The sequence below is a fragment of the Trachurus trachurus genome (genome assembly GCF_905171665.1).
Source record: "Trachurus trachurus genome assembly, chromosome: 3".
Classification (NCBI taxonomy): Eukaryota; Metazoa; Chordata; class Actinopteri; order Carangiformes; family Carangidae; genus Trachurus; species Trachurus trachurus.
The window spans coordinates 10393081-10418692 of record NC_139893.1 but is presented as its reverse complement, the minus strand read 5'-3'; the positions used below and the strand labels follow the sequence as shown (position 1 = coordinate 10418692).

Here is a 25612-nt window from a genome sequence, read left to right as displayed (position 1 = left end):
ATTTAAATCATTTTCACGGGAGTTCGCGGCCGTTTGTTTGACGTTGCCTAGGAGATCGGTGCCAAATCTCGCGAGAGTGTGTCGTAGAGACAGAGACAGGTCTGGAACAAAGTGGATTTTCTCCGGATTTCTCCGTCTGAAAATTACCATTTTGGTGTCAAACTGTTCAGAAGAGATGTGGCTTGTGAAAAATGAGTCCAAAATTTGCTTCAGTGACCGTGGGGAGAAAGGCCCGACCATAATCGGTGTTCACATTAAATTGTCCCATAGGAATCAATACACTCCAAGCTGCCTCTGGTCTCTCTAAAGGGGCGTGGCCGTGCAGAAGCCCACGTGACATGCATACAGGAAGCTGACTCTCATGAAAGGTCTTGGTTTATAAACCGTCTTTGATCTACCTGCTGGAGGAAACAAACCGGTTATATAATACATCCATGGTTATATTGTAAACATTTTCGTTTATCTTTATTCCAAATAAAATGTCACATAAAACTGAATTTTATTAGATAGTTTTAAAAACACCTCTGATTTAATCTTTGCCTGCGTCATCACGGCAGGCCGTTAACGGTCGTCACGTTGCACGTCAGTGTTTTGAAAGGAGATGGCTGGTTAGCCGCTGAGCGACTGGGATTACACTTCAGCGGAAACTGTAGCCAGCCAGGTATCTATCTTTGATATTTCTTTTTTTGCCATATCTGCCTATAACATGACAGCATTTATGTCAATACAATGGGGGGAACTCCACCGGCTACGCAGCTGTCTGAGAATATTATGTTAATAGCATTGTAACGTAGTTCTAGCAGTGCCAGCTAATGGTAGCTAGCTACGTTGCTAACAGCGGATAGCTAACCGGGGATCGTAACGTTAGGCTGACTCAGTCTGACAGGAAAGATGTTTCAAACATGAGGCACTTATGTAGCCATTTGTGATCATTCAGTTTGGGTTACCACACAGGCACACGTTAACTCGGTTTACAAACTATGTTTGTTAGCAGCCTGTGGGTTTTGTTTCTTTGCGAGGTGCTGCTGACCAGTGGATCGAACTGTGACTTGTTGATTTCGCCATTAACCAGATTATGAACGGTGAAAGATCCAGACCGGACTCCCCCCTGTTCGGGTGATGGCAGCACGTCTGCAGTCATATGACAGCAACTCCAGTGACACCGAAAACTGGGAACGAAAAGCGACAAGCCGACCTCGCAAACTCTGCAAGCATTCGAGGTGAACCATCTGAAAACCTGTCAGACACCTACAGTTCATAACAGCAGTGTAGTGTCAGTCACTCTGATGCTGGGCGATAGATTCATCATCATTTATTGCTTCAATTTAGGATTATGATATCTGATATAGCTAAAACCAGATATTTTATGAGGTGTTGCTCAAAACGGTTCAAATAGATTGTAGACATGGATCTGTGTCCGTGCATCATATGACATGGCTTTTTGTTGTAACGTTACATTGCTCCTGTCTTGTATCGATCTAAACCAAATTAAAGGCATATGATGGACAAGAGCAGAGTAGGTGTAGAGGATTATACACTTAGTTGGATGTTGGGTAAAACTAGTGCATCTAGTACCTCAAAAATCCTTCCCTCTTGAATATTGTGTTACTACACTGTTGTAAACTTGTGACAAGTAGTGGTTGTGGAGATGAGGAAACAGTCCAAAACATGGATTTTTGTCTATATTAAGATGAGAACAGTGTATGTTTTAATGATTGTAAAAAGGTCAACTAAGGATAGAAACATCAGGAATATGCTATTACAGTAGATAAGCTTAAATTTCATTTCATAAAGTTCACTGTTTATGCATTAAAGCCACTGCTTTGAACAGGAAGTCTGTTACAACAACATTACTACCATGCTGATCAGGGATATTTTTTACTTTTTAAAAAAAATAAGAAAACTGTATGAAAATAAATGCTAAACAAATATTATCTCCTTTCATCTGTGGGAATCAATAAGGAATCAGACTGATGATCCTGAGTCATGTTTGAGGTCTTTATTTATTTGAAGGAACAGACAGGCGGATAGGATGGCACCATAGAGAAGACAGGAATAGTTGATGGAAACGAGAGATGGTCTGATACAATTTTTTACTTCCTGATAATGATAACAATAACTATGCCCTCACCCTCAACCCCACCTCCTACCGTTAGTGAATGAATGTAGTTTACACCAACTTTAAAGATGTGGTATCAGTGCATAGATTTACATGTTTTCCGATGCCCAGTCCGGCATTTTTGGCAGTATTGGAGGCATCTTTGATACCAGTATCAGGATATTTCTAACGAGGCTGCATTGTTTTATGGATGGAAGGATGTTATTCATTTAGTAGTAATAATAATTAAACAAAATTACTGTGTAGGAGGAGCACTTCCTCGACCCAAAGTCTTTTCTTTGAGGTGCTCTTTGGATGGGGCAAATGCTAGTAGAAAAAGAAGAAATATCCATGGCACTCTCTGTGAACAGTTAAAAAGCCTTTATTGCTATGACTTGGTCATGTTAACGATTGACTCCCTGACAAAGGCGTGTAGCAGAAACGCGTAGGAGTCTTTTAAAGGTTAACATGACCAAGCCAGGCTTTTTAACTATTCACAGAGAGTGCCTTGGATATTTCTTCTTTTTCTACTAGTAATAATAATTGTTTATAATAGCTCAATAGTCCAGGTTATAAGCTACTACCTTTGGCTGAGGTGTAATACAGCCTGATGGCAGTGGGGGCAAAGGATCTCCTGAACCTCTGTCCTGCAATGCAGATAGATGAGACACTGGCTGCTGCAGTGGCCTCTGTGACCTGCCACAATGTTATGTACTGGGTGATTAGTACTGTCCAAGATGGCTGCGTCTTATAGTGCTGGGTTTGTTGCTTGGGAAGCAGTGTCTATTCAAAAGTTAATGTTTGGAGTGCATCAATGATTCTGTCAGTTCATTACATTAGTTAACCAGGGTGTTGACATTCCCCATTAGGATCTCAGAAAAGGCTTACATCTCCGTCTCCTAGACTTTAGCTCAGCCCTGGCTCTTAATCTTTATGTTACAGCTTCTTCAGCTGAGTAGGGATATTATCTTTAACTCCATGTCTGTGGCACTTAAAAGCAAGAAGGCATTCTCCATCATCAGATAAAATAGCAACGCAGAATGAACACCAAAATAGAAAATAAACACACAAGCTGCAAACAAGCTACTAGGACTTGCTGCCACTGTGACAGTGCATCAGTCAAACATTTCACCCCCTTACTGCGAGCTTACAGAATGTGGTTGCTCTAGTTGTGACATACTTTTAAAAGGAATCTTGGTAAGCCGGCTGTCTATTATTGTTAAAATGTTACACACCCATAACTTTTGAGAATGAGTGTGTCTGTAAACAAGTGACTGTTTGATGAACATAAACAGTATATCTAGATGCCCGTGTGTCATAATAACTTTACAGTTATAGAATAAAAGTGTCCTCTGGTCTTGAAGAAGAGAGAGGAACATAAACGTATGCTCTTATTTTGAAAAGCAGCAGCCAGGCCCGAGCATCTCGAGTGGAGGCTGAACAGAGGAAGATGAGCCTGCATGGTGCCAGTGGGGGCTGTGACCGTTCACGTGACCGCCGCCGCTCCAGCGATCGCTCCCGGGATTCCTCACACGAAAGAGAAGGCCAGCTCACCCCCTGCATTCGAAACGTCACTTCACCCACCCGCCAACACAACAGTGGTGGGTATGCTTGGAGAGAATAGAGGTCTTATATGGATGTCATGTTTGGGGTCTGCAGCTCTTGGCAGCCGCTGTTCAGAACAGCTGACTGCATTTATCAACTCGCAGCTCAGACATGGTTTATATCTCTGCTGTTTTTGGCTGCGAACGGATCAAGTCAGCACTAATCCACCTGTTTGTGTTTAGTCCAAGACTTGTAGTTTGACACATTACAGATTGGTCGGTTTCACAGCTGACATTAGTAACCACGGCCCATTACTCAAATGAACTCCATAGATTGTACAAATGTTTCTCATGAACACATGAACATCTAAATCGAGCTGCAAAACAACAGAAAATTGTACATCAACATTTAAGCAATTGATGCTCTGCCTTTTTCTGTGTGTAGACCGTGAACGAGATGGTGGCCCGTCCTCGAGGCCCAGTAGTCCACGGCCTCAGAGAGTCTCTCCCAGTGGCTCCAGCAGCAGCGGGGTGGTAAGCAGTCGCAACAGCAGCCTGTCCAGCACTGAAGGTACCTTCAAAAGCTTGGGAGTTGGAGAAATGGTCTTTGTCTACGAGAACCCCAAGGAGGGAGGAGCAAGTGCCACTGTCGGGAACCGAAACATCAGAACCTCAGAAAGAGTGACTCTGATCGTTGACAACACGCGCTTTGTAGTCGATCCTTCCATCTTCACTGCACAACCCAATACAATGTTGGGCAGGTACGATACACTTCTGTTATCTTCATTCTGTGTCCCTTCTGTACACTGTTATAGAAGTGATGTGGAAATGTCGTACTTGTTTGTGTGATGCAGAGAATTAACCAGTGCTTCTTTATTTCAGGATGTTTGGATCTGGAAGAGAACATAATTTCACACGGCCTAACGAGAAGGGAGAGTACGAAGTAGCTGAGGGCATCAGCTCCACGGTTTTCCGAGCAATTCTGGTCAGTCTTTGTCTTTAGAGTTGTATTCAGGGTTTTTATATTAAAAACTTGGAGCTGTAACATTGACCATAGGCATTGACCCTCACTTCATGTTATAATGGAATAGCAGTTTTGGAAATGACCGCCTTTATTGTGATTTCTATTTAATCGACAGGATTACTACAAATCTGGGATAATCCGTTGTCCTGATGGAATCTCCATCCCTGAGTTACGGGAGGCGTGTGACTATCTGTGCATCTCCTTCGACTATAGCACCATCAAATGCAGAGACCTCAGTGAGTATTTCCTCAGGGGGGCAGAAGCCGACAAGTGTTACACTTTCAACTTAGATTGTCTCAGTTCCTGTGGGTTTTCTACAGCATTTTTAGTGGGAGCTGAGCGTCTGAAACTGTTATGGCTGCTGTGTTTGGACATGGCTCAAACTGTATTTTTGTTCAGCAGTACTTCAGTTGGATGAAAGCTCTGTGATTTAGAGATGTGTTTAGCCAGTCTAGTCCGGTGTAGGCACTTAAACTGGTGTGAACCAGCTGAACCAACAACTTAAAAAAATAGCCAGCTTAGGCCGGCGTCATGCTGGAGGTCAGTTTCTGTAGACGCTGCGCTCTCATTGATGTGCTCTTTGCCTTGTTATGTGCCATTTGGGAGGGTCTGTTGAGGGCATTCTGACACCTAGTGGTAAAATTCAGAAGTCGGCTTCACTGTTTGGCTTTATATATGTAACAGGTTGTTTTGTTTTTTTGTTTTCCCCACTAGCCCAACCTTACCAAAAATGGAGGTGAAATGAGGCAAAGCTTTCTGATAACTCAAGCAGGTTTTACTTGCCTAGACACTGTCAGTAGATATCAATTAAAACTTAAGGCTTTTATTTCACATCTCTATCCTGCTCTATGGTTTAAAACTGAATAAGTCTAAATCAAGAATGTAAGTCAGTTCACGACTATCTTATAAGTCACTCCTCACATAAAGACTCTGGGTGGCTTTGGATAATAGGTTATTTTTCCTCCAGGCTTGAATACAATATATGATGGGTAATTCTGAGTGTTGGCAGAAACTTGCTGACATCCTCTGTCTAAGCCATGTCCTGCATCTCCTTTGTTACCAGGTGCCCTGATGCATGAGCTGTCCAATGACGGCGCTCGTCGACAATTTGAGTTTTACCTTGAGGAAATGGTTTTACCTCTGATGGTGGCCAGTGCCCAGAGCGGAGAGAGGGAATGTCACATTGTTGTCCTTACTGATGACGACGTGGTCGACTGGGATGAAGAATATCCACCACAGATGGGAGAAGAGTATTCACAGAGTGAGTACACACTAATACAGAATACACACAATATACAAAACACACCTGTACACAATAAACAAGGTTGTGTTTGTTCTTCTCTTTGCAGTTATCTACAGCACAAAACTGTACAGATTTTTCAAGTATATTGAGAACAGAGATGTGGCCAAGTCAGTTTTAAAGGAAAGAGGATTAAAGAAAATAAGACTGGGCATCGAAGGTAAGTCAATACTTTTCAATGATGTTCAGTATTATAAACTGGCCAGAAATGTCACCACAAGCAGGCATGTAATGTATGAGGAGAATACTACACTGAATATTGTGGTTTTAATACAAAGACTGTTGTCCTGCTGTGTGAAAGTATTTATATAACTATTATAAAGCGGATGAGTTTGGTGATGTGTCACAGAGAAGAATATCTACAAAGCTGCAAAATGGCAATTGAATCAGTTTAAAACCAATCAAATCAAATCAAATAATTTCATTTTCCTAGTGATGCTACACTATATAAAACACTGAAGCAGTCAAAGCAGCTGTGCAGCCATGGGACAAAAAATATCCTGATTCACAAATAAGAATGAGAAATGCTTCAGCCCAATTTAGTGACATGTATCCACATTAAAAAAAATCCTCTGCTCTGCTCAGTCAGTTTAACAAATGGGTCTCTGAGACATCATGCATTCCAGGTTCAAATGTCAGCTGTATAAGATTTAATTGTTATTATAGATGTATTTTTCAGATCTGATAAATCCAGTTAAAGGATGGCCTGAATGTTTTGTGCACTGTCAAGAACAAAGGGAATTCAATCCAAATAAGAAACGTCCATAGGAAGCCAGTCTTTGTCGTCGTAGAAATAAATATCAGTATGATCCCTTCACATAGGAGTTGAAGTAATGACGGTATGTTGTACTGTATAATCTTAAGAAAAACCTGTGAATGTAAACTGAGCTTTCTGCTCTGCTCTGTCTGTGCCGTGGATAGGTTACCCTACATACAAAGAGAAGGTCAAGAAACGACCAGGAGGACGTCCAGAGGTCATTTACAACTACGTCCAGAGGCCCTTCATCCGCATGTCCTGGGAAAAGGAGGAGGGTAAAAGCCGTCATGTGGACTTCCAGTGTGTTAAGTCCAAGTCCATCACCAACCTGGCGGCAGCAGCAGCAGACATCCCCCAGGACCAGCTGGTGGTGATGCACCCTGGCCCCCAAGTGGATGAACTGGACATCCTCCCTAATCAGCCACCCAGTGGGAATCACTACAGCAACAATTACAGCAACGAGCCTGACCCAGATGCACCTTCACCTGCTGTGTGAGGACACACTGGTCCTCTTTCAATGCCTCTGCTCCTCTCCTCCTCCTCCTCCTCTAGACCTATTCCCAGCATGCTGCAGCATGGAGCGCCAGGGGCACCATAACCATATTGCCTTGACACCTCCTTTGCAGCCTTAGAGCCTCAAGAACCTGGGTGACTGTAGAAGACGCAACACGAGGGATTTAAGGTGAAAGGAAGAGTTCACTATTGTTTTCATTTTGTTTTTTACTTGACCAAAGGAATTTATTTTTCTGTTTGGAAACAAAAAAAAAAAAAAAAGAAAAACACTTGGGCTATTATTATTATTATTATTATTATTATTATTAATAACATTATTATTATTTACAGTGTTATTGTACCTTAATTTGATGAGTTTGGCTGAGCACAGTGGTGTCACTGTTTTCTCACAGGTTTTATTTCACTGATAATTTCAATTTTGACTGTCTTGGGTGGCCTAACTACTAAATGTGCTTTGGGGGGAAGAATATAAGACTCGCTAATCTGACTCTCTGGTCATGGAGAATATCAGCTATCACCACTTAGTGTCATGATCTCCAGTTGAACTCCTCTAAGATGTCTTTGAATCTTGTAATGGGGTTATGTAGTCATTGGCTGGGTCTGAAATGTGATGTTATGCTCCTCCCGCGGCCAAGATATTAAGCAGAGCACAAGCTATTGTGGTCAGAATCTTTTTGTGCAAAGCTTGAAATTGTTGTTTAAAAATAAAACATAAAATCATGAAATAAAGACATCAAAATGAAAAAAAAAGTACGTATATGGTCTATGCTTTAGCCATGACAGTGTGCAGAAGAGCTACATAGGATTCGTCCGAGACGTAATGATTTTGAGATCAATCAGGGCATTGAAGTCCATGTTTTGTTGAGATCACCTTCAATTTTTAATAGAACTAAAGCCCCACAATACAGTACACCCCATCAATCGGGCCTGATGGAAAGCCACTTCTGTTATTGACTGTTATCGCCTTAAACTGCTTGTTACATGTGCCTTTTTAATTAAAGAAATAATAAGTTTAAGTATAGAATTATGTCAAACAGAACTACCATCAATAACAATGAATACAGTTTTCTTTATTCAAACTAATAATTATCTCCCTTATCTTCTGCTTACCAAATGAAACCAATTTTCCTTTTAAAAAGCCTCATTCAATGAAAGATAAGACCAGAACAGCAGATCCACAAGCTCAAATCTCAGTTGCTGGTGGACCATTAAATCGTCCATGAGGTCTGTTCTGGCTCTGTCGGTGTCTTTTTGCAGCTGGACCTGCATTTAAGTCCAAGGTTGAATTTTTCCAGTCCAGCTGTGGGTACAAGTGAAGTCTGATTTCACCTGGTTGGAGAACAAAAGGAGCTGCTGAAAGACTCAGATTGACATGGAACTGCACTTTCCTCTTTGCAAGTAAGTAACTTAATGGCAACTTAAGGTTTGATTTAATTTGTGCTGGGCTACAGCAGCTGTAATTTAGTTAAATTGTTGTAGATTTTGTGACCTTGAGAGCTTTGCTGTGGCTTGCTGAAACAAAGAAATACAATTCTCTTTTAGTTCAGTCAGAAGCTTTGGTTTACAGATTTGATTATTGCGTGCATCCACAACAGCTGTTTGACACCACAAATATTTAAAAGCACCCATGTACCCATCCATTAAATCCGTGCAAACTCAGAGTTATTTAACAATGAGTGTTGCAGTTACCAGGCCAAAAAAGCATGTTGACAGTTTTTCTAAACTTGAAATTTACCTAAAGCATCTGTGTGGTATTTTGGTGTCAAGCTCAGTACACAGGATATTTTAGAGATTTTTTTTTACAAGTGAGGCAGCACAAGTCGGTGGTTGGTATTTCGGAGAACACAGTGTCAGTGAGTTTGCAGTGAGAATAAACATCTGAGAACCACATCTGTCAGAGTCTGCTGCTCCCTCTTCACTGACTTCATTGTCAGTGCAGAGGCAGCAGGTTTCTGCCACTTGAAGGACAAACTATTTTTAAGGAAATGTGGAAAGAGGCATGGCTGTGTAAAGTGTCACAACACAACCAGCAGGGCAAACTTCATATTTATCCTGTCAAATACCTCAACACTTGCATTGTGGATTGGAACACAGATATCTGAGGTTCCCAGAAAAGATATCCTATCTGTGATGCTCTTAGTTTTTCTGCAGCCTACTGCCACTGTGAGGTTGATTTCTTTTCTCTTTTTTTTTTAGGTCTTAATTGGAATAAGTTGACAACTATTGGATGACTTATGGTCCATAGAGAATATATATTAACAACTTAGATGGAAAAAGATATTGATAATAATAACAAAACCATGGATTCATGAATTAAAAATGGAAACAATCCATAAAGGATAAAAGGGGGTGTGACAATATGTTATATTTCATCATAAGCTGTATGACTGATTACAAACAGTGTCTTCCACCCCTTTGGTCCAAGGGCTCACGAAACCGAACCCGCAGCTTCTTTAGTGTGATAAATGAGCCGCCTTTTGTTTTTAACTTGCAGCAGCTTGTATTGATCTTTTCTTTTCATCTGCAGCACCAACACTGGACAGAGACGGAGGGGGCCAAAGGCTGATAATGGATGAACTGTCCACAGGTAGGATTAACTGCAGCACCGTTTTCATCCACTTTGCTTCACTCTGCTACAGAAAAAAGTCAGTGAAACACTGTTAATTCCACCACAGCGCATCTAGACCAGACCAAGCAGTGTAACTATTGTCAGGGCCAGAAATCCTGCTCTCTGGGTGAGCTACATGTGTGCCAGCATCGGTCATCAAGTTCTGCATTGTCTCTTCTGTAAGGTACAAACATTATGTCTGTGACATTGTGTGAAATGGACGATGTCATCTTAATGAAAGGATCCAAAAACAAAAAAGAGAAAAAGTCAAAATAGTCGTGGCTCTTCAATAGAAAAGAAATAGTGACTTTGATTTTTATCATGTATTAAAAGTGTAAATGGATTATATATGGACTGATAAATGAAATGTAAGCATTACATACCATTGCATATAGCATTGTATAGCATTACATTCAACTGGCAGACAGTTTAGATTACATTTGTTGCTGTCTTTCTCATTATCTTCACCCAGATCCATCTAATTTTAAAGGACTTTTACGTGAGCAGTGCGCTGAGGGGTGCAGAGACTCTCACAATAGGCCATGGACAAAGGAGAGTGCTCAGATGTATGCTAGCGCTAATGTGTGAGCATCAGATTTGATTAATCAGCGGTACACAATGTGCTGCTTAAAAGAAAACCACAGAGGCACTAAGTAATGTAATGGATCCTTTTTTTTCTCTTGGCAATGCAGAAAAAATGGTCATCTTCCATAATTCAGTTGCACTTCATCCAGCTGAAAAAATAACTGTCCCTCCCCAAAACAAAGTCTTTTAAAACAAAGGTTTATTTCTGTCTTTACAAAAACACCCGAAAAAACGACATAAATACAGTGCATACTAATACCAAAGTATATATATATATATATTTTTTTTAAGAAGACGTTATAGCATAGAGGTGTTGCAATTTATTCCTTTCAGTATAAAAGCAAATCCCCTGCTGGGTACCTCATCAGGAGGAAATAGAATTCCCTGGTTTATTCAAGTCATTTACAGGATGAAGTCAGGGTGACTGTGAACCACCAATGACCTTGAATGTTAAAGTTAATCTAGAACAGAATGACTTTAAACTAAAAAGAGAGAGCCACTCTGAAGAGTAGGCTATATCGAAGCTGAAGCTGAAGCCGAAGCAGCTCTGTAGGAATAATGTTGTAGTATTTCTGCATTGACAAACACAATGCAAGAAGTGATATTATTAACACCACATTACATGTTTTACTATCCACAAAATGTAATCGCCAAGACAAATAAATTAAGAAGCACAGAATTAGGATTTCAAATTGTATTTATTTATAGTTAACCATCACAGAAATACTGAACAGCTGATTTAGAGAGAAACTATATTTTTCCTTGATGAGAGTCAGCAGCAAACAGAAAGCCATCTGCTGCCTGTCAACAGCAGGTGAGGGTCGGACAGAGAGGAGCACAGATCAAAGCCAGGAGGGTTTTCACAGGGAGAAATCACTGGTTATAAATTTTGCAGTCAGCACTGACCCTAGGCTCTTATAGTGGCATTAAACAAGATTGTTTTTTGTGGTTCAAATAAATCCTCACCTGTCACTGACTTTTCAGGGCTCTCGTTGATGGATGAGCAGAAAGGGTCGTCCAGAAATATGGCTCAGCTGTCTGATTACAGTTAGATACAAATAGTGAAATATTTAAGTCGATTAACTGCCTGTAATCTTGTCATCCTTTTGTGGAAACAGCTGAGTCAAGGAATACAGATTTGATCTTACTCGCCTGTTTGATAGTCAATAAACACACCAGAACAAGGAAACAGAACCTCAATCAAGATTATGGTCAGAGTGAGTAATCCTGACTTGAGTACACAAGTGCATTTTGTTACCTGAAGATAAGAATCAGTCCAGTATCAGAATTGATCCTTTTAATAACAACATGTAATAAAAAACAGGCTCTGATGTAACTGCTCCATGAAAGGATCCTTGTTAGAGGTCATTACGTAAAATGCTGTTTTTATGTAGAACAGATGGTAGGAGTAATAACACCTCAAAGTCAGCAGCAATGTGAGAGCTTTTCATTGGCTCCAGGGCCATAACATCCTCATATTACTAAACATAACAATCACCATCTATTTAATGTCATCACAATTGAACATTGTGTAACAGCATCTCTGGTTTCATTAGATCAAACTGACCTTACACTGTCTTTAGAAGATATTGTAATTTCATCAGTATAATTGCGCTTGGTATTGCACATACAGGTATTTGAGAACACATATAACAGGTGGTTCTAAGCTGTCAGGCTGTAGCTGTCTTAATGTGCCATTTTTATTTGACTGACAGTTCAAAATCCAAATAAAAGTAATTTATATAATATTATATCTGTGACATGTTAAAAAAAATGACTAAAATGATCTATCAAGATGGTTATTAATGCATTTTCTGTCAAATGACATATTAGGCAGTCATGTTATATTCTGTATATCCATGTAACAGAGTAAATGTAGGAAACTGTTGATGAGAAACAAATGTCCCAGATTGATGAGTAACCCCCTCCAGTTTCATCTAGCAAATTGCTTCCTTAATGGACTGTCATTAAGAAAAAAATAATAACCGCTATAAAAAATCTGGCTGTTTGCAGCAGCAGTAGCAGTTGTAGGTCTGTTGTTGTTGTATCAGACAGAAAGTCAAGAGATCAACTATATATTGTTTCCATCCAATCTTATGCGATAATTTTTTTTACAAAAACCTTTGTGCCATCTCTTCTTTTCACCACATGCCGGCAGCAGAGCACAACAAACCTCGACTTTACTCTGGTGCTCAGATACTGAAGCTGAATTTCTCCAACAGTTTCAAATGTACCTTAGATCTGACTGTAACTGTTTCTGTCTATCAAACTCATTAGTTTGTAGTATCATGTAGTAAAGGTGCAAATTTAGGCTCGACCTGAACTGTGTTGTTCTACAGAAGACGCAACAAATAATAACGATATAGCATATATGTCATTCACACATGTTGGTGGCAGTTTGCTAAGATTACAAATGGGCTGCGTCGATTATGGTTTATTTAATTTCATTTACTCAGCATGTCTGTGCCTGAGATGCTTTTCATTCTGCACATTTCAATGGAACTATCAAATACACTGCTTTTATTGCTAATTACTACGCGCACGCACACACACACACACACACACACACACACACACACACACACACACACACACACACACACACACACACACACACACACACACACACAGTAATACTCCTCCACACAGGCCCTTTGCTGCTTGTTATCATTTACACCAACATCTGGTGCAGCAGCTCTCAGACTGGAGCATATGTCACAGGCACAGCTGAAGAATCACATAACACTGTAACATGTACAGTTTACTGTATGTAGTTTACAGCTTATGTCACACAAGAGGGACTTGTATTCAGAAAAATACAACAGAAATTTTGTCCAAATAAGTGAAACTAATGAGTGAACTTATATGTAAGAGGAGATCATTCACATACTGGGGCCAGTACAGTAAACTAAACATGTTGTTCAGACAAAACAAGGTGTTTGGTGATAATGCTGGTTGGAAGAAGACATGTTATCACAGTTTAATACAAACTAGTGCTTATTCAAGACATTAGAGAGAGATGTTGCATAGTTAGATCTCTGTAGTTTCAAATATGTGCAATAGATTTTGAAGTGAGTTGTAATTGTTTGACTTTTTGCTTGTTTTCACTCCTTTACTAAACAGATGGGCGAGGACTGGCTCTGGTGTCTCCTAATTTAATCTAATTCAGCCGGAGTGATGTGAACATGCAACATTATACCCAAATTTAACTGAATCCAACCATCTGCCCTTTTTTGTAGGATACAGTGTCAGTGCACTGCTCTTCACATGGAGAAAATATCTTTTTTTTTTTCAAACCAATGGGCCTGTTATAAAGTGTTTTCTTCATCCTGAAATATTCTATTATTTCTAATATAATTAGATCAAATGATTATTCACAGGTTCTTGTTTAAAATGTTATTATATTACACTTTAATTCCATAGTGTGTGCTAAAATATGACTGCGCTACATCAGATTCGTTTTGCTTAGAAGATGCTCATACCAATGAAAGTGGAAATAGTATGAGAGCAAAACATTTACACAATCAACCAAGATTACTAACTTCATTCATTATCATAGTAAGAAATAGTTTGTGTGTTTACAAAGCCATAACAATTGTTCAGTTCATAAATAGCATTTTATTATTGTTATTCTTATTATTCTTATTACATATTGTGAACATTGTGACATATTTACTTTTTATTACCAGTAAAACAGGACTCTAATTTTGGAGTGATTGTACTAAAAGACCCTCGGTTTCACAACTGCCTCTGTCTCATCTTTCTTTTCTGTGCCTGATAATCTGGAGCACAGTGTTGTTTTTTTATGCTGATTGATTTAAGGAGTGTCTTCATCCAATTGTGGTGATGTAGCTGAGGTTTGTGCACACGTCTCCGGTTTCTCAATAAGTGATCTACAAACCTGAACCATGTGTGTGCATGTTTCTGCTTCTTTGCAGACACCTACAGTACAGTTTTATTCATGAATCTACAGAGTGTGTCATCCATCTGGCCACAATTGTCGGATACTTTCAGATACTACGTCTGTAATGCAGCTCAGTTTACAGTAACTGTTTATCTCATTCAGCCTTAACCCCATTTCCTGTCAGCCTTCTCTAACCAAAACAGTGCAAGAAACAATTTGTATTCTTGATAAAAAAAAACAAAAAAACAATAAGGAAACAAGAACAAAACACAGACACAATGTGAAACCAGAGATGAGAAAGGTCAAGTGTCGCAGTCAGACAAAAGAAATCTGAGCCTAAATGTGCTAATGGGAAAGATTAGAGTCTGTTGACTGTAACAAATATATGCAGAAATGGGATGATATTGTTTTAGACAGTGTTGTGTGCATTTCAGCCGGATGATATCAGTGCATCTGTTGATTGCTGCTGAGATACATTAAAGCAGAAGTAAGTGATATATTTGTGTTAATATAAGTCTTAAATAGTTATATCTTCCGACAGCAATCACTTACATAGAGTGTTTGGTCTGAAACACGGGTCTCTCAGTCCCTCTGCTCTGCTCTGAGTCGAGGAGAAAACATTTATCGTATCCTACAGTTTTTATCCAATGAGGAGAGAGAACGGCATGCAGGGCTGTGTGTACAGCCAAGGGACGCCGTGAATGTGGCGACGTAGGGACGAGGACTGTTATGGTGCGTTCAAGGAAACTCATATTTTTCCGACCGTGAAGTGGTACCAGTTCGATCTGGTACGAGTTCACAGGTCGGAAGTTACGAGTGGCCGTTATAGTGACTTTCACCGGTAAAACAGGTCGGAAAAACACGAGTGGGTTGCCTGGAACGCTACAAAGTCGTAAGTTGTGACTTGAAGCTGTAATTTACGATTTCAAAAGCCTGCCTGGAACGCAGCATTAGCGAAAACGACCGGACCACTTACTTCTGCTTTAATGAAGACACACTGTACTGTTACTTCTAGACTTGCTTGAGGAGTATTAACTATTTTCTTTTGGAGGGAATTCTCTGTTCAGTCTGAGAAAAGCTGCTTGATTGTTATCATGAACTCTCCATCTGTCTGGAGTGAGTCATGGGGGGAAAGCAGAATCACTGCCTTGCGGATGGTCGCCTTCACCAAACAGCCAAATTGCAGAAAATATGGCTACAGTCTCTTCTTCCTGAGTTACAGCTGTGAATAATGGCCACAAGTGCTTTTTGGCAGGAGGAATCAGGTCACTGTGAAGTCGTTCATTCACTGTTTGGCTATAAAATCTCGTTATTGTTTTAGTTATGTTTGTTATGGCCAAATATTGTGTTTTGTGAGGACATGTGATCTTCTTGACCTCAAACCACCAAAATCTAATCAATTGATCCTTGATTGCTATAGAAGGACACATCTGCCAGATTTTGATGGGATGGCCTTCAAGATTTCCTTAGAAATTGCAAAATGTTTTGTGAAGCCACCACTGATTTCTGATCTTTGGCCACCACAATCAAATCATATCATTGTTGAGTCCAAATGAGTGTTTGTGCCAAATCTGAAACCAATTCCCTCAGAATGAGACATCACGTTCAAGAGAATGGGACAGACAAAGGGAAAACCTAAAAACATGATGTCTCTGGCCGTTTAGAAGATTCTTTTTTTTCCATCTCCAGGAGCAGGCTTTGTGTGTGTGATATTTTACTTTGAGAGACTTTCTCAGGCAGCTCTCAGCAGAGGATGACTAAACTCTGTCGTTGTCTGTCCAAGTTCATGCTGGTGATAACTCAAAGATACTGAATCACAAGTTGATCTGATCAGAAACGAGTCAAAACAAAGTCTTATGACTAAACCTTCTCTCCACAGCTAAAAACGTCTTTCCTCTGTTTCTTTTTATTTATTTATTATCTGACTAGACAAGTTGTATTTACTCTAGTTCTTAATTTCTTTATTTAAACAATCAGTATAAGGCTTCATATACTTTTCAAGTAGCTATTTCAAAGCACATTTCCCACCTCAGCTCTATCTGTGTATCTATTCTATTTATAACTAACTCACACAACTCCAGGTCAAAAAAACCAAACTCTCCCTTTAAGTTTCTTCTCTCAGCACCTTTATCATAATGTTTAGGGTTCCCACAGATGTCCTGTTGACTGGTTACCACGACAACACCCGGAAGAGGCCCCACGTTTTATCGCATTATGGGGGCTCACACTTGAGCATCAAGAGTGCTCTCCTGTTGGTACGTACTGGTCCGACAGAAATTCCTTGTTCTGTCCTTCCTTTCCTTCTCCTCCTCCTCCTTCTTTGTCGTTTACCCTTGGAACAACGATCTTGGAAGAAACTTAATTTTAGGTTTAGTTTAGCGCATATTTATTTTTGTTAAAGTGATCCAACAAGGGCGTTAATATCTGTCTTTTTTCTTCACTCAAACAGAGAATAAGTAAAAGAGTTTTGTGATTTGGCTGTAGATCCACAGTCCTCACTTAAGGTTTTTGATGTTGAGTCTTTGATCAGTGTCATCTCTTGAGTTACTTGCTGCTGGACTGAGGGTGGAGTTATGTAGCTGGTGTGGATTAGAGAAAGTAAAGTAAAATATATTTCTTGTGGGTTTGATTGTTGGAATTAGGCAGGAGAGGCCTCTGGAAATTAATTGCATTTTTGAATCTAATCAAGGCTTCATCTATCTCTTCTATCCACATGTACTTTAAGATGACGTAGTTGACTTTTCTTTACAACTGAGACCGTTGCACAATATTTGAGTTTGAAAGTTCATCACACACCTGAATTCAGATACCTGTGTGTGTCCGCAGAAGAACTCATAGCTGTCGAATATGTGTGTGTGTGTTTGTGTGTGTGTGTGTGTGTGTCCAAAGGAGAAATTGTGACCTACAAAAGCGCTGCAACATAATCCACTCCCATTGTTCATGAGACCAAACTTTCCCATTAGGTGATAAGGAGGGGGGAGGGGGGAGCAGCTACGATTGTTCTGAAGAAAAGACCTTGTGATTTGTTGCCTTGAGCAGAATCCATTCACTTTTATGGGGAGGAAGATAATTCAGTGAATTCCAGAAACACCCACATATCATGAGTTTTTTTTTTTTCTGTAACTGATACACCAAGCACACCCATGAAATCCTCTCTTTATACACAAGTGTCACACGTAGACAAGACACTGAGCTGCAGAATAATCACAGCTACTCCTTTCTTCTCATATGTGGCACCTTTTCCCACAGACCAGCATGATGGATACTTGTAAAGTGGTGTTTTATTCCACCAAACCATGAAACATTCATATTAAAACTGCACAGCGCCACAGGCGAAGAGCCAACCGAGAAGAGTTTGACCAATGGAGAGTGTAACAAGAGCTGCAGCAGCAAAACAGACCTCTCTGCCTTTGAAGGCTATTTTTCTTGAAGATGTTTTGTCTAAATCGTGGCTCCAGGGACAATATGCACAACAGGATAGTGGCTGGTCCACAAATTTGGTCCAGATTCAAATCAGTTGGATTTTTCATGACGTTTTGTCCAGAATTTGTGGCCCATTCAGGGAGACTCTTAATGAAATTATTAATCCCCTGACTTTTTACCACCAGCACTAAAGAAACCATAATGTATAGTTTAATTTGGTTATTTATAGTTTGACTTAAAGCAGAAGTGAGTGATCCGGTCGTTTTCGCTAATGCTGCGTTCCAGGCAGGCTTTTGAAATCGTAAATTACAGCTTCAAGTCACAACTTACGACTTTGTAGCGTTCCAGGCAACCCACTCGTGTTTTTCCGACCTGTTTTACCGGTGAAAGTCACTATAACGGCCACTCGTAACTTCCGACCGGTGAACTCGTACCAGATCGAACTGGTACCACTTCACGGTCGGAAAAATATGAGTTTCCTTGGACGCACCATAACAGTCCTCGTCGCTACGTCACCACATTCACGGCGTTCCTTGGCTGCACACACAGCCCTGCATGCCGTTCTCTCTCCTCATTGGATAAAAACTGTAGGATACGATAAATGTTTTCTCTTCGGCTCAGAGCAGAGCAGAGGGACTGAGAGACCCGTGTTTCAGTCCAAACACTCTATGTAAGTGATTGCTGTCGGAAGATATAACTATTTAAGACCTATATTAACACAAATATATCACTCACTTCTGCTTTAACTATATTGGAAATGAATGCATTTAACAAGTGCATCAGTAAATATTTCCTGTTATTGGATCTTGCAGTATAAAATCCAGATTTATTCAACTTTATGTTTACCTCCAGGCATTGGTTTGATGAAGAGAAAATCTGCAGCATGTTCATTAACATTTATCCAAAGTGTTTTTTGCTGCCTCATTTGCAAGATGCAAACTCTGCTCTCTCGTGTCACCGTCCTGCTCTTAGAGGAAACTTCCACCCTTCTCTCTGAATCCTTGCATCAACTCATGCTCAGTTTACAAATTGAAGACCTCATAATCCTACCAGTGATTATTGTTGTTTAAACGGTTCGCTTTCGAGCTTGTCGTGTGGAACATTGTTGGAGAACAGGTCACAGTCGATTCATGTTTTCTCAGTCTCCTCTGTATCTTCATGTTCTCCATCATGTTGAGATCAGCGCCCTGTTGGCCCAGATCACTTCTTGTTCTCCATGTTATGTAATAATTAATATATGGACGCCTGAACAGAGTTGCAGAGGCTGTAAATGTAAAATGTTTGCACTATTTAATCTTTATGTGTTAGTCTGAGTGTATCTGTCTGCTGGGGGGGGGGGGGGGGGGGGGTGTCTGTGTGTCTGTCAGATGAATTGTGATGACTGATGACTTATTGATTTATCAAACGCGAGTGCTCTTCACAAAGGTGATTTATAGCCTGTCAAAGATGGCTGTTCTTCAAAATAGAGTAGCATGACATTGTCCTACACTGCTGCTCCACTGGTCATGATATAAGTGGCATTTCTACTCCATGCAGGCTGCTTGTCAGAGACAGTAGGATAGCTTTCTTGATCTATTTATGGCACTTTTCTATGAAAATCCTCCTGGAGAGAGAATATCTGAAAATATGCATTGTATCCCAGTTTAAACTAAATGATATTAATGTCCTCCATCGTCAGCTTTTAACTCTACCATCCCATTGTTGCGATTTGAAACGACTAGAAACACATTTGATGTCTAAAACATGGACGGAAGACATGTCGTTTGAGCTTGACGTGAGAGACCATAAACCAGTGGCCCCTCTGAAGAAGGTTACTGGAGGGTAATGAGGTTGTTGGTGACAGATCTGGGCTACATCCTTTCCTACAGGAGGCGACAGGCCTTGAGTGGCTTCAAGAGAGGTTGTACAGTATCCCACAGGCGAGGTCCAGGGGTCAGCACCCTGCCTTACAGGATTAACACACCTGCCACCAGCACAATGAGGTCTAATGAGCGCACACTGGCAGCCCCAGTCTGTTAGCAGCAGGCCAAGTGCTTTCTGAGTGGCTCACACCTCAGTGCTGGTATTGAAGTCCTGGCTCTCGAGTCAATACCTTCATTAGTGACTTCATGGCAGATCACTCTCCGGAGCCGAACAAAGGCCGCCAGGAGCCCAGAGTGACACATTCCTGGGATTAGAGGGCTCCGGCAGGTTCGACATTCAAAGAGTTTTAAATGCAAGGAATTCGCTTTGACAACGGGAAAAAATAATACATTTCAATGTAATTAATTTGATGAGATGATTTTTCTTCCACTCCATCGGCAGTTTGATGGAGTGGTGTTGACACGTTTCACCTCATCAGATGCATTTCAGGGTTTTTTTGCGCTAGTTTTGGACTTTTGAAAGGGAAAGTGCGCTCCAAGATGAGAGACTGTCCAACCTGCAACAAGTGATGGTCGATTGATCAGTTGATAGAAAGTGAATCGACAACTGCTTCAGTTAATATGTTCTCTGCGTGAAGTTATGCTCTATTCGGATTTTCCTCTGTGTGAACTCTTCAGATCAGGATTTTGTCTGAGTGTGTTATCTGTAAAATTGGGATTTATTAGTCCCCATAGATACTTAGTGCACAAAATAGCATCAGTTTATCTTGACAATAGTTTTAATCTCTTGGTGACAGCCTTGGCTGGAGGTCTGAACATCTGTGGATCAGTCTCAGTCTCTTCAACATGAGATACCTTGGAGAAATGTCCTCAGATTTGGCACAAATGTTCATGTGAACTGATTTGATTTTGGTGGTCAAAGGTTGAGGTAAAAAAACAGTTACTTACCATAAAGCCATCACACATATACACATTTTAATAAAAGAACCATTCTGGTTTTAAAAGGACAATGTTTACTTTGTAGATAAAAAGGTCTGGAAGAAAAATATGAGCGGTCATCCAACTTTCCATCCAACCTTTTGACTGAAAGTATCATAGCACATCAATATCATCAATACAATAACAGCATTTAGACAAAACATAGATTTTCTGTTCTGAACCTAGCTTATGTTTTCTGCCTTTTCATAATTGTGCTTCACTTCCTGTTTTATTTTGGCATGTCTCCCTAATCCCAAATGTGTTGCATCTGTGTCTACTTGTTTTCCCCTAGACTAAAGCTTCATCCATTGGATCGCTTTGTCTGAGCTGAACATTGGGTCCTCACCTTGAGGTTGATAAGTATGTTCAGTAGTGTTCATATTAGGCTTTTCTTTATCATTATCCCCCATAATCTTAGTGTGAATGTGAATTCTTAGTGAATGTGATCATGAAACACATGTTAAATATCGTTCTATGGTTTCTTTAAAAGTTAATATTTGGTGAACCCAGCAGAAACCATAGCATCCATGTGAACACGCCACCTGCTGACATGTGAACGTCTCCTGGGGAGGATATTCTTCACGGTGTCACTTCCTTCTTTAGACAGAGTTGATGCATGGATTGATTGAGTCGGCTCTTTCTGGAGTTAACGAAGGTGACATGATGATTTAGTGGCCGTGCAGAGACCTCTGGTCCCACAGGAAACCCTCTGCTCTGTGCACAAGGAGCCGGAGTTAAAGTGTGTTTCTCCTCTCAGCTCCTGCCTCCCTACCGTTCACCTTCATGACCCCCCCACCCAAACTCCCCTTGGCAGAAAGAGTCAGATGGCAACGATGCTTCAGTAACTTTAACCTCTGATTACATGACCTGTGAACCCAGCGATGACCCCCAAAACAAAGACTGAGGCATTTCCTTTATTAAGCTCTGGCATGTGTTTGTAGGGTGCACGTAGGGATGTGAGCTGTACAGGTTTCTGTACATGTCAGGAAGTTGTAATAAAAAGTATTCTTAATATAGTTTTGAGACAAAGGGCTGTCCATCTTTGGGGGAAGCTCTGACTGCATACCCAGGAGAAAAAAGAAAAAAAAACTCTAAAAACCTCTTGTCCCTTTAATCAGGCCAGCTTGATGAAAAGCTTCAGACAAGGACACTTCAGATTCCTGAAAGTTCACTCAAGTGGCTCCAGAGTTGAGACGGTGACACTCCACATAATCAAAACTTGACATTTAAAGGAACCACATTCAGAGATGTGGGAAAGCTTCCTCTGAAACAAAAGTCAAGGAATGTGCTGCCCCGAGAAAACTACAGGAGTATGGAGTATTGCAGTGTCGCTTGTCACATGTGAGATAAGGTTGTTTTTTTTTAGATTTCTCTCAGGTCAGTTTAATTTATGTCCCTCAGTGTAACAAAGTGACCGGTGAAAAGAGAGCTGTGTGGCTGCCATTGAGTGAGCATGTAACACAGTACTTCCTCTTGTTTGACAATGATGCTGCCCTGAATTCAAAGAACAAAGACTCTGGTCTGGTGGTTTGTATATATATATATATATATGTGCGTTTGTGTTTTTGTGCTTCTATTCTTGGGCCGGTTTGAGTTCAGTGGGGTTGATTAATGATGATTAATGGACCAGTGATGATCCTCCTTGGTCCTTCAGGGGTTAAAACAGGTTTTTACAGCAGGTTTACATTCGACTGGTTAAAGTTGTGGGTGGTTGTGACTGAATGTGTTTGTCAATGAGTTTTGTGGAGAAACTTCTCTCGTTTATCGCTCCATAGCAGAGTGGATCAATTTCATGCTCCTCTGTGTTTTAGTTGTTCAAGTATGGTGATTATAATCAAAGCCCAATCTGTCAGCTCTCTAAAAGGCTCCTTTTGCTTTTTCGAGTGATGAAATTGCCATTTAATGAATGATGTGAATGGTATTTTTTTTTCTACATGTGACTGGATGTTGCTTTTGTTTTTAGAGATCAAATCATTTCATCTCATTTCATTTTCTCCGTGGTCAGTCCTGATGACTGTAGCTGCTACCTGTACCCATAATTTGCATTAGGTTTTACTGTCCCATCCATCATTACAGAGAATTGACATGTGTTTTTGTCTAGATTGTGTCGGTGGCCATGGAAATGCTCTGTGCAAATCAACTATTTTGATAAGTCAGTGCATTGTCTTGCTGCTTTTCTCTGTTGTGCATCAGTGTGTTGGCAAGACAACCTAAGCAATTTGAAGATGTTGTCTCAGGCTCTGAGAAACTGTGTTAAGTTGATAATTTTTTTGTTTTTGTTTTTGTGAAAATGTAAGTATTTGCAGCTGTAACACGCACCATCGCCTGGGCCTTCTAACCAGCTGCAAGGTTTCTGAACTATAAGTGACATGTGGATGTTAGACCTCTTCCCCCGTGAGAGATGTCTGCACATAATTTTCAGTTTTGTCCTTTAAAGAAACGTCTCGCCAAGATCTCAGCTGCAAAGCAAGACAAAAACAACTTAGTGCACACAGACAGATCACTGCCTCTGAACATCAGCAGCTGTAGACACATTAGTTAACAGGAACAGCCTGGAGCAAGCTCTTGCTGCAGCTCTCTGCTGCACTGCACAATAAAGCTGTTCTGTTTTTAATCACAAAAAAAATCCAAACAAGGCTCCAGTTCCTTTGCCAAATGTTCCCCATCTGGACTGTTATCATGGCATTTCAATACCTTTTAGCTTAATAAAATACAAGGAGCTCTCTCATCTCTCCCTTCACCACACTCTCCAGTCTTCTTGGATGATGACGGTGTTTACCTGATATTCAGATCAGAAAACGTCCTTTCACCCACAGTGTCAGACTTTAATAAGATCTATTCAGAAAGAAGCAAACTGATTGTGTAGTTGATGTCTCTCTCTGTGTGAGTTGCATCAAAGATTCATGCTTAAACATTTTCAACAACTGTTGTGCCTGGGGCGTGTTTACAGTAGTCTCATAATCTGCACTTAATCTATGCTGCTTTGTAGTATGAACAAATTTGTAGAAGGTTAAACATCTTCAAACAAGACGAACCAGGCCAAAGTTCTATCCTCAGCTGTGTGTGTGTCCTCTAAAAGGATGCAGTGGAAAGTTTTCTAATAATAAATAAAAGTCATTAACAAAATGTCTCTGACAGATTAACAAACACACTCAGTGAGCAAAATGTGATTGTGATATTAAAAAAAACATTTTGCATGTAACAGACTGTAAACTTAATGATCCACTAATATAACAAACACATGACAGTTGTGTAACATTTTCTTTTCAGTCACTGTATACGCTGAGAAAACACTTTGCTCATCTTTTATTCTTCCTGAGGTTTTGAATCATTTGATACGTCTTAAGGAGGAGTACGACTCTGATGGCGGGCGGTAATATACACTTGTGTGTTGTCTTATGTATCATTGTGTGTATTCAGTTTATAAAGCAGCACATGGGTGGATTTATCAGGGGAGGAAATTCAATACCCTGTCTTTTTTTCTGGTGCTGAACCTGGAATTTTTTTCTTACAGTAAATAAACTCAACTCACGTCAGCAGCAGGAACACGGCATCATGTTTTCTTTCATGAGTGTTGCAGGTGACGTAGTGGACGTCTCCTGCTGCACTTTACTACACAGAGCACACGGGTCGAGGGTGATGCTTAAGGTAATCTGTGTTGGTGCAGTTCAGTCACAGTAATAAATGAAAAGCAAGTTTTATGATGCAAATCTGAAATCACAGTACGTAAAGGCCCTTGACTAATTTATAGATATTTAGAGCTAACGTTGGGAGACATTTCTGCATACTTATATACGTACTTTACAGTATAAACAATGCATGTTGTCAGAGTGGAAAGGTAGAATTGGAATCCATTAACATGGATCTATTGTTCAAAAGTTTTATCTGAGACTGTCTCTCTGTTTTCTTTCTACATCTGCCTATACCACACTGCATGCTGCAACTCATTGGATTCATCTTTATCTACCAGGCAGACATGGAGGAAGAAGATCAGGTCAGGAGGTTCAGCTGTGAAGGAGGAGTAGAGGTAATGTGTCTTGATGCTTTTTCTTCTTTGCTGTCAATCTAGATTAATATTATGGGAATGATATGAACAGTTTGTTTCACTCTAACATGTGATGCACAATGTAAGAACGTAATTATTTTTTTTAATAGATATTGTAGGTAGTAGGTGCTTACTGGACGTCAGAGGGAGTGAAGAAGGAAAAAGTAAATTCATCCTCTTGACCTTACTGGGTCAAACTTTATTGTTACTGTAAAATTACTATGAGTAATGTATTTATAGGTTTTCCATAAAGCGTTCCAGTAGCAAAGATGCTATAAAAAATCGTGTTTACACTTGTTGTTACTGTGTTTTAGTGGATATAAAGATTTGTTTCCACTCCAGCAGCACAATCTGACCTGTAACCTGATTTCACTGAAGCCTTTTTTCCCCAGATAAACGTTGGAGGCCGTGTGTGCTGAAGTCTGAAAAGTCTGACTCCTGTAAGAAAAAGCTACAACTGCTCATGTCAGTGAGTGAGATGTCACTTATCATCTGAGGTCATCTCTGCTGAGTGAGTCGCACATCTCTGTTTTGACTTCAGATATTATTATGACTCCCTGATTCACAGTGAAGAGGTTTCCATCATCGCTCAGTGTCTGGGTCACAGTGAAAACGGAGAGAGCAACCGTCTGCAGAGTAACCACAAAAACATTGTTTTGGCTGCTCAGGCTGCTTCTCTGAGGTGTGTGTGTGAATTATCTACTTTTTTTTGGCACATTTCATAGGCTTCTTTGATCTTATGTTCAGTCCTGTGTGAGACATTCAAAGAGCAGAGAGACGCATGAACTCAAAACCAGTAGTTTTATTTGTGTCAAATCAACAGCTGTCAGTAAAAACTGTTTTTAAGCTGGTTTAAGAGGGATGTTATAAAAAAATATAGGGATATATGGGGATTATGATGATGCCATACAAAATATACATATCAAAAAACATAAAGTGAGATTACTTGAGAGTAAATGTGATCCCTGAGA

At 40.2% G+C, this 25612-nt stretch overlaps 1 protein-coding gene across 2 annotated transcripts; it reads left to right on the top strand.

The window, feature by feature from the left end:
* Positions 1 to 566: 566 nt before the first annotated feature.
* On the top strand, positions 567 to 7962 carry btbd10b (BTB (POZ) domain containing 10b). 2 transcript variants are annotated; one of them, XM_084001754.1, is made up of 9 exons: positions 567 to 661; positions 1073 to 1220; positions 3506 to 3699; positions 4088 to 4403; positions 4525 to 4627; positions 4782 to 4902; positions 5730 to 5927; positions 6016 to 6126; positions 6888 to 7962. In XM_084001754.1, the coding sequence occupies exons 2-9, from the start codon at positions 1120 to 1122 to the stop codon at positions 7217 to 7219; spliced, it is 1476 nt and encodes a 491-aa protein (XP_083857880.1). In that variant the 5' UTR covers positions 567 to 661; positions 1073 to 1119; the 3' UTR covers positions 7220 to 7962. The 2 variants fall into 2 exon arrangements, with proteins under 2 accessions (XP_083857880.1, XP_083857879.1); XM_084001753.1 differs by having other exon boundaries at positions 585 to 661; positions 3503 to 3699.
* The last annotated feature ends 17650 nt before the right edge of the window (positions 7963 to 25612 follow it).

What these genes read in the sequence shown, in the direction of transcription:
- btbd10b (XM_084001753.1), top strand. Translation starts at nt 1,120, where the DNA reads ATGGCAGCACGTCTGCAGTCATATGACAGCAACTCCAGTGACACCGAA. An exon ending in AAACTCTGCAAGCATTCGAG is followed by an intron (nt 1,221 to 3,502) that starts GTGAACCATCTG and finishes TATTTTGAAAAG; the next exon opens with CAGCAGCCAGGCCCGAGCAT. An exon ending in AATAAGACTGGGCATCGAAG is followed by an intron (nt 6,127 to 6,887) that starts GTAAGTCAATAC and finishes TGCCGTGGATAG; the next exon opens with GTTACCCTACATACAAAGAG.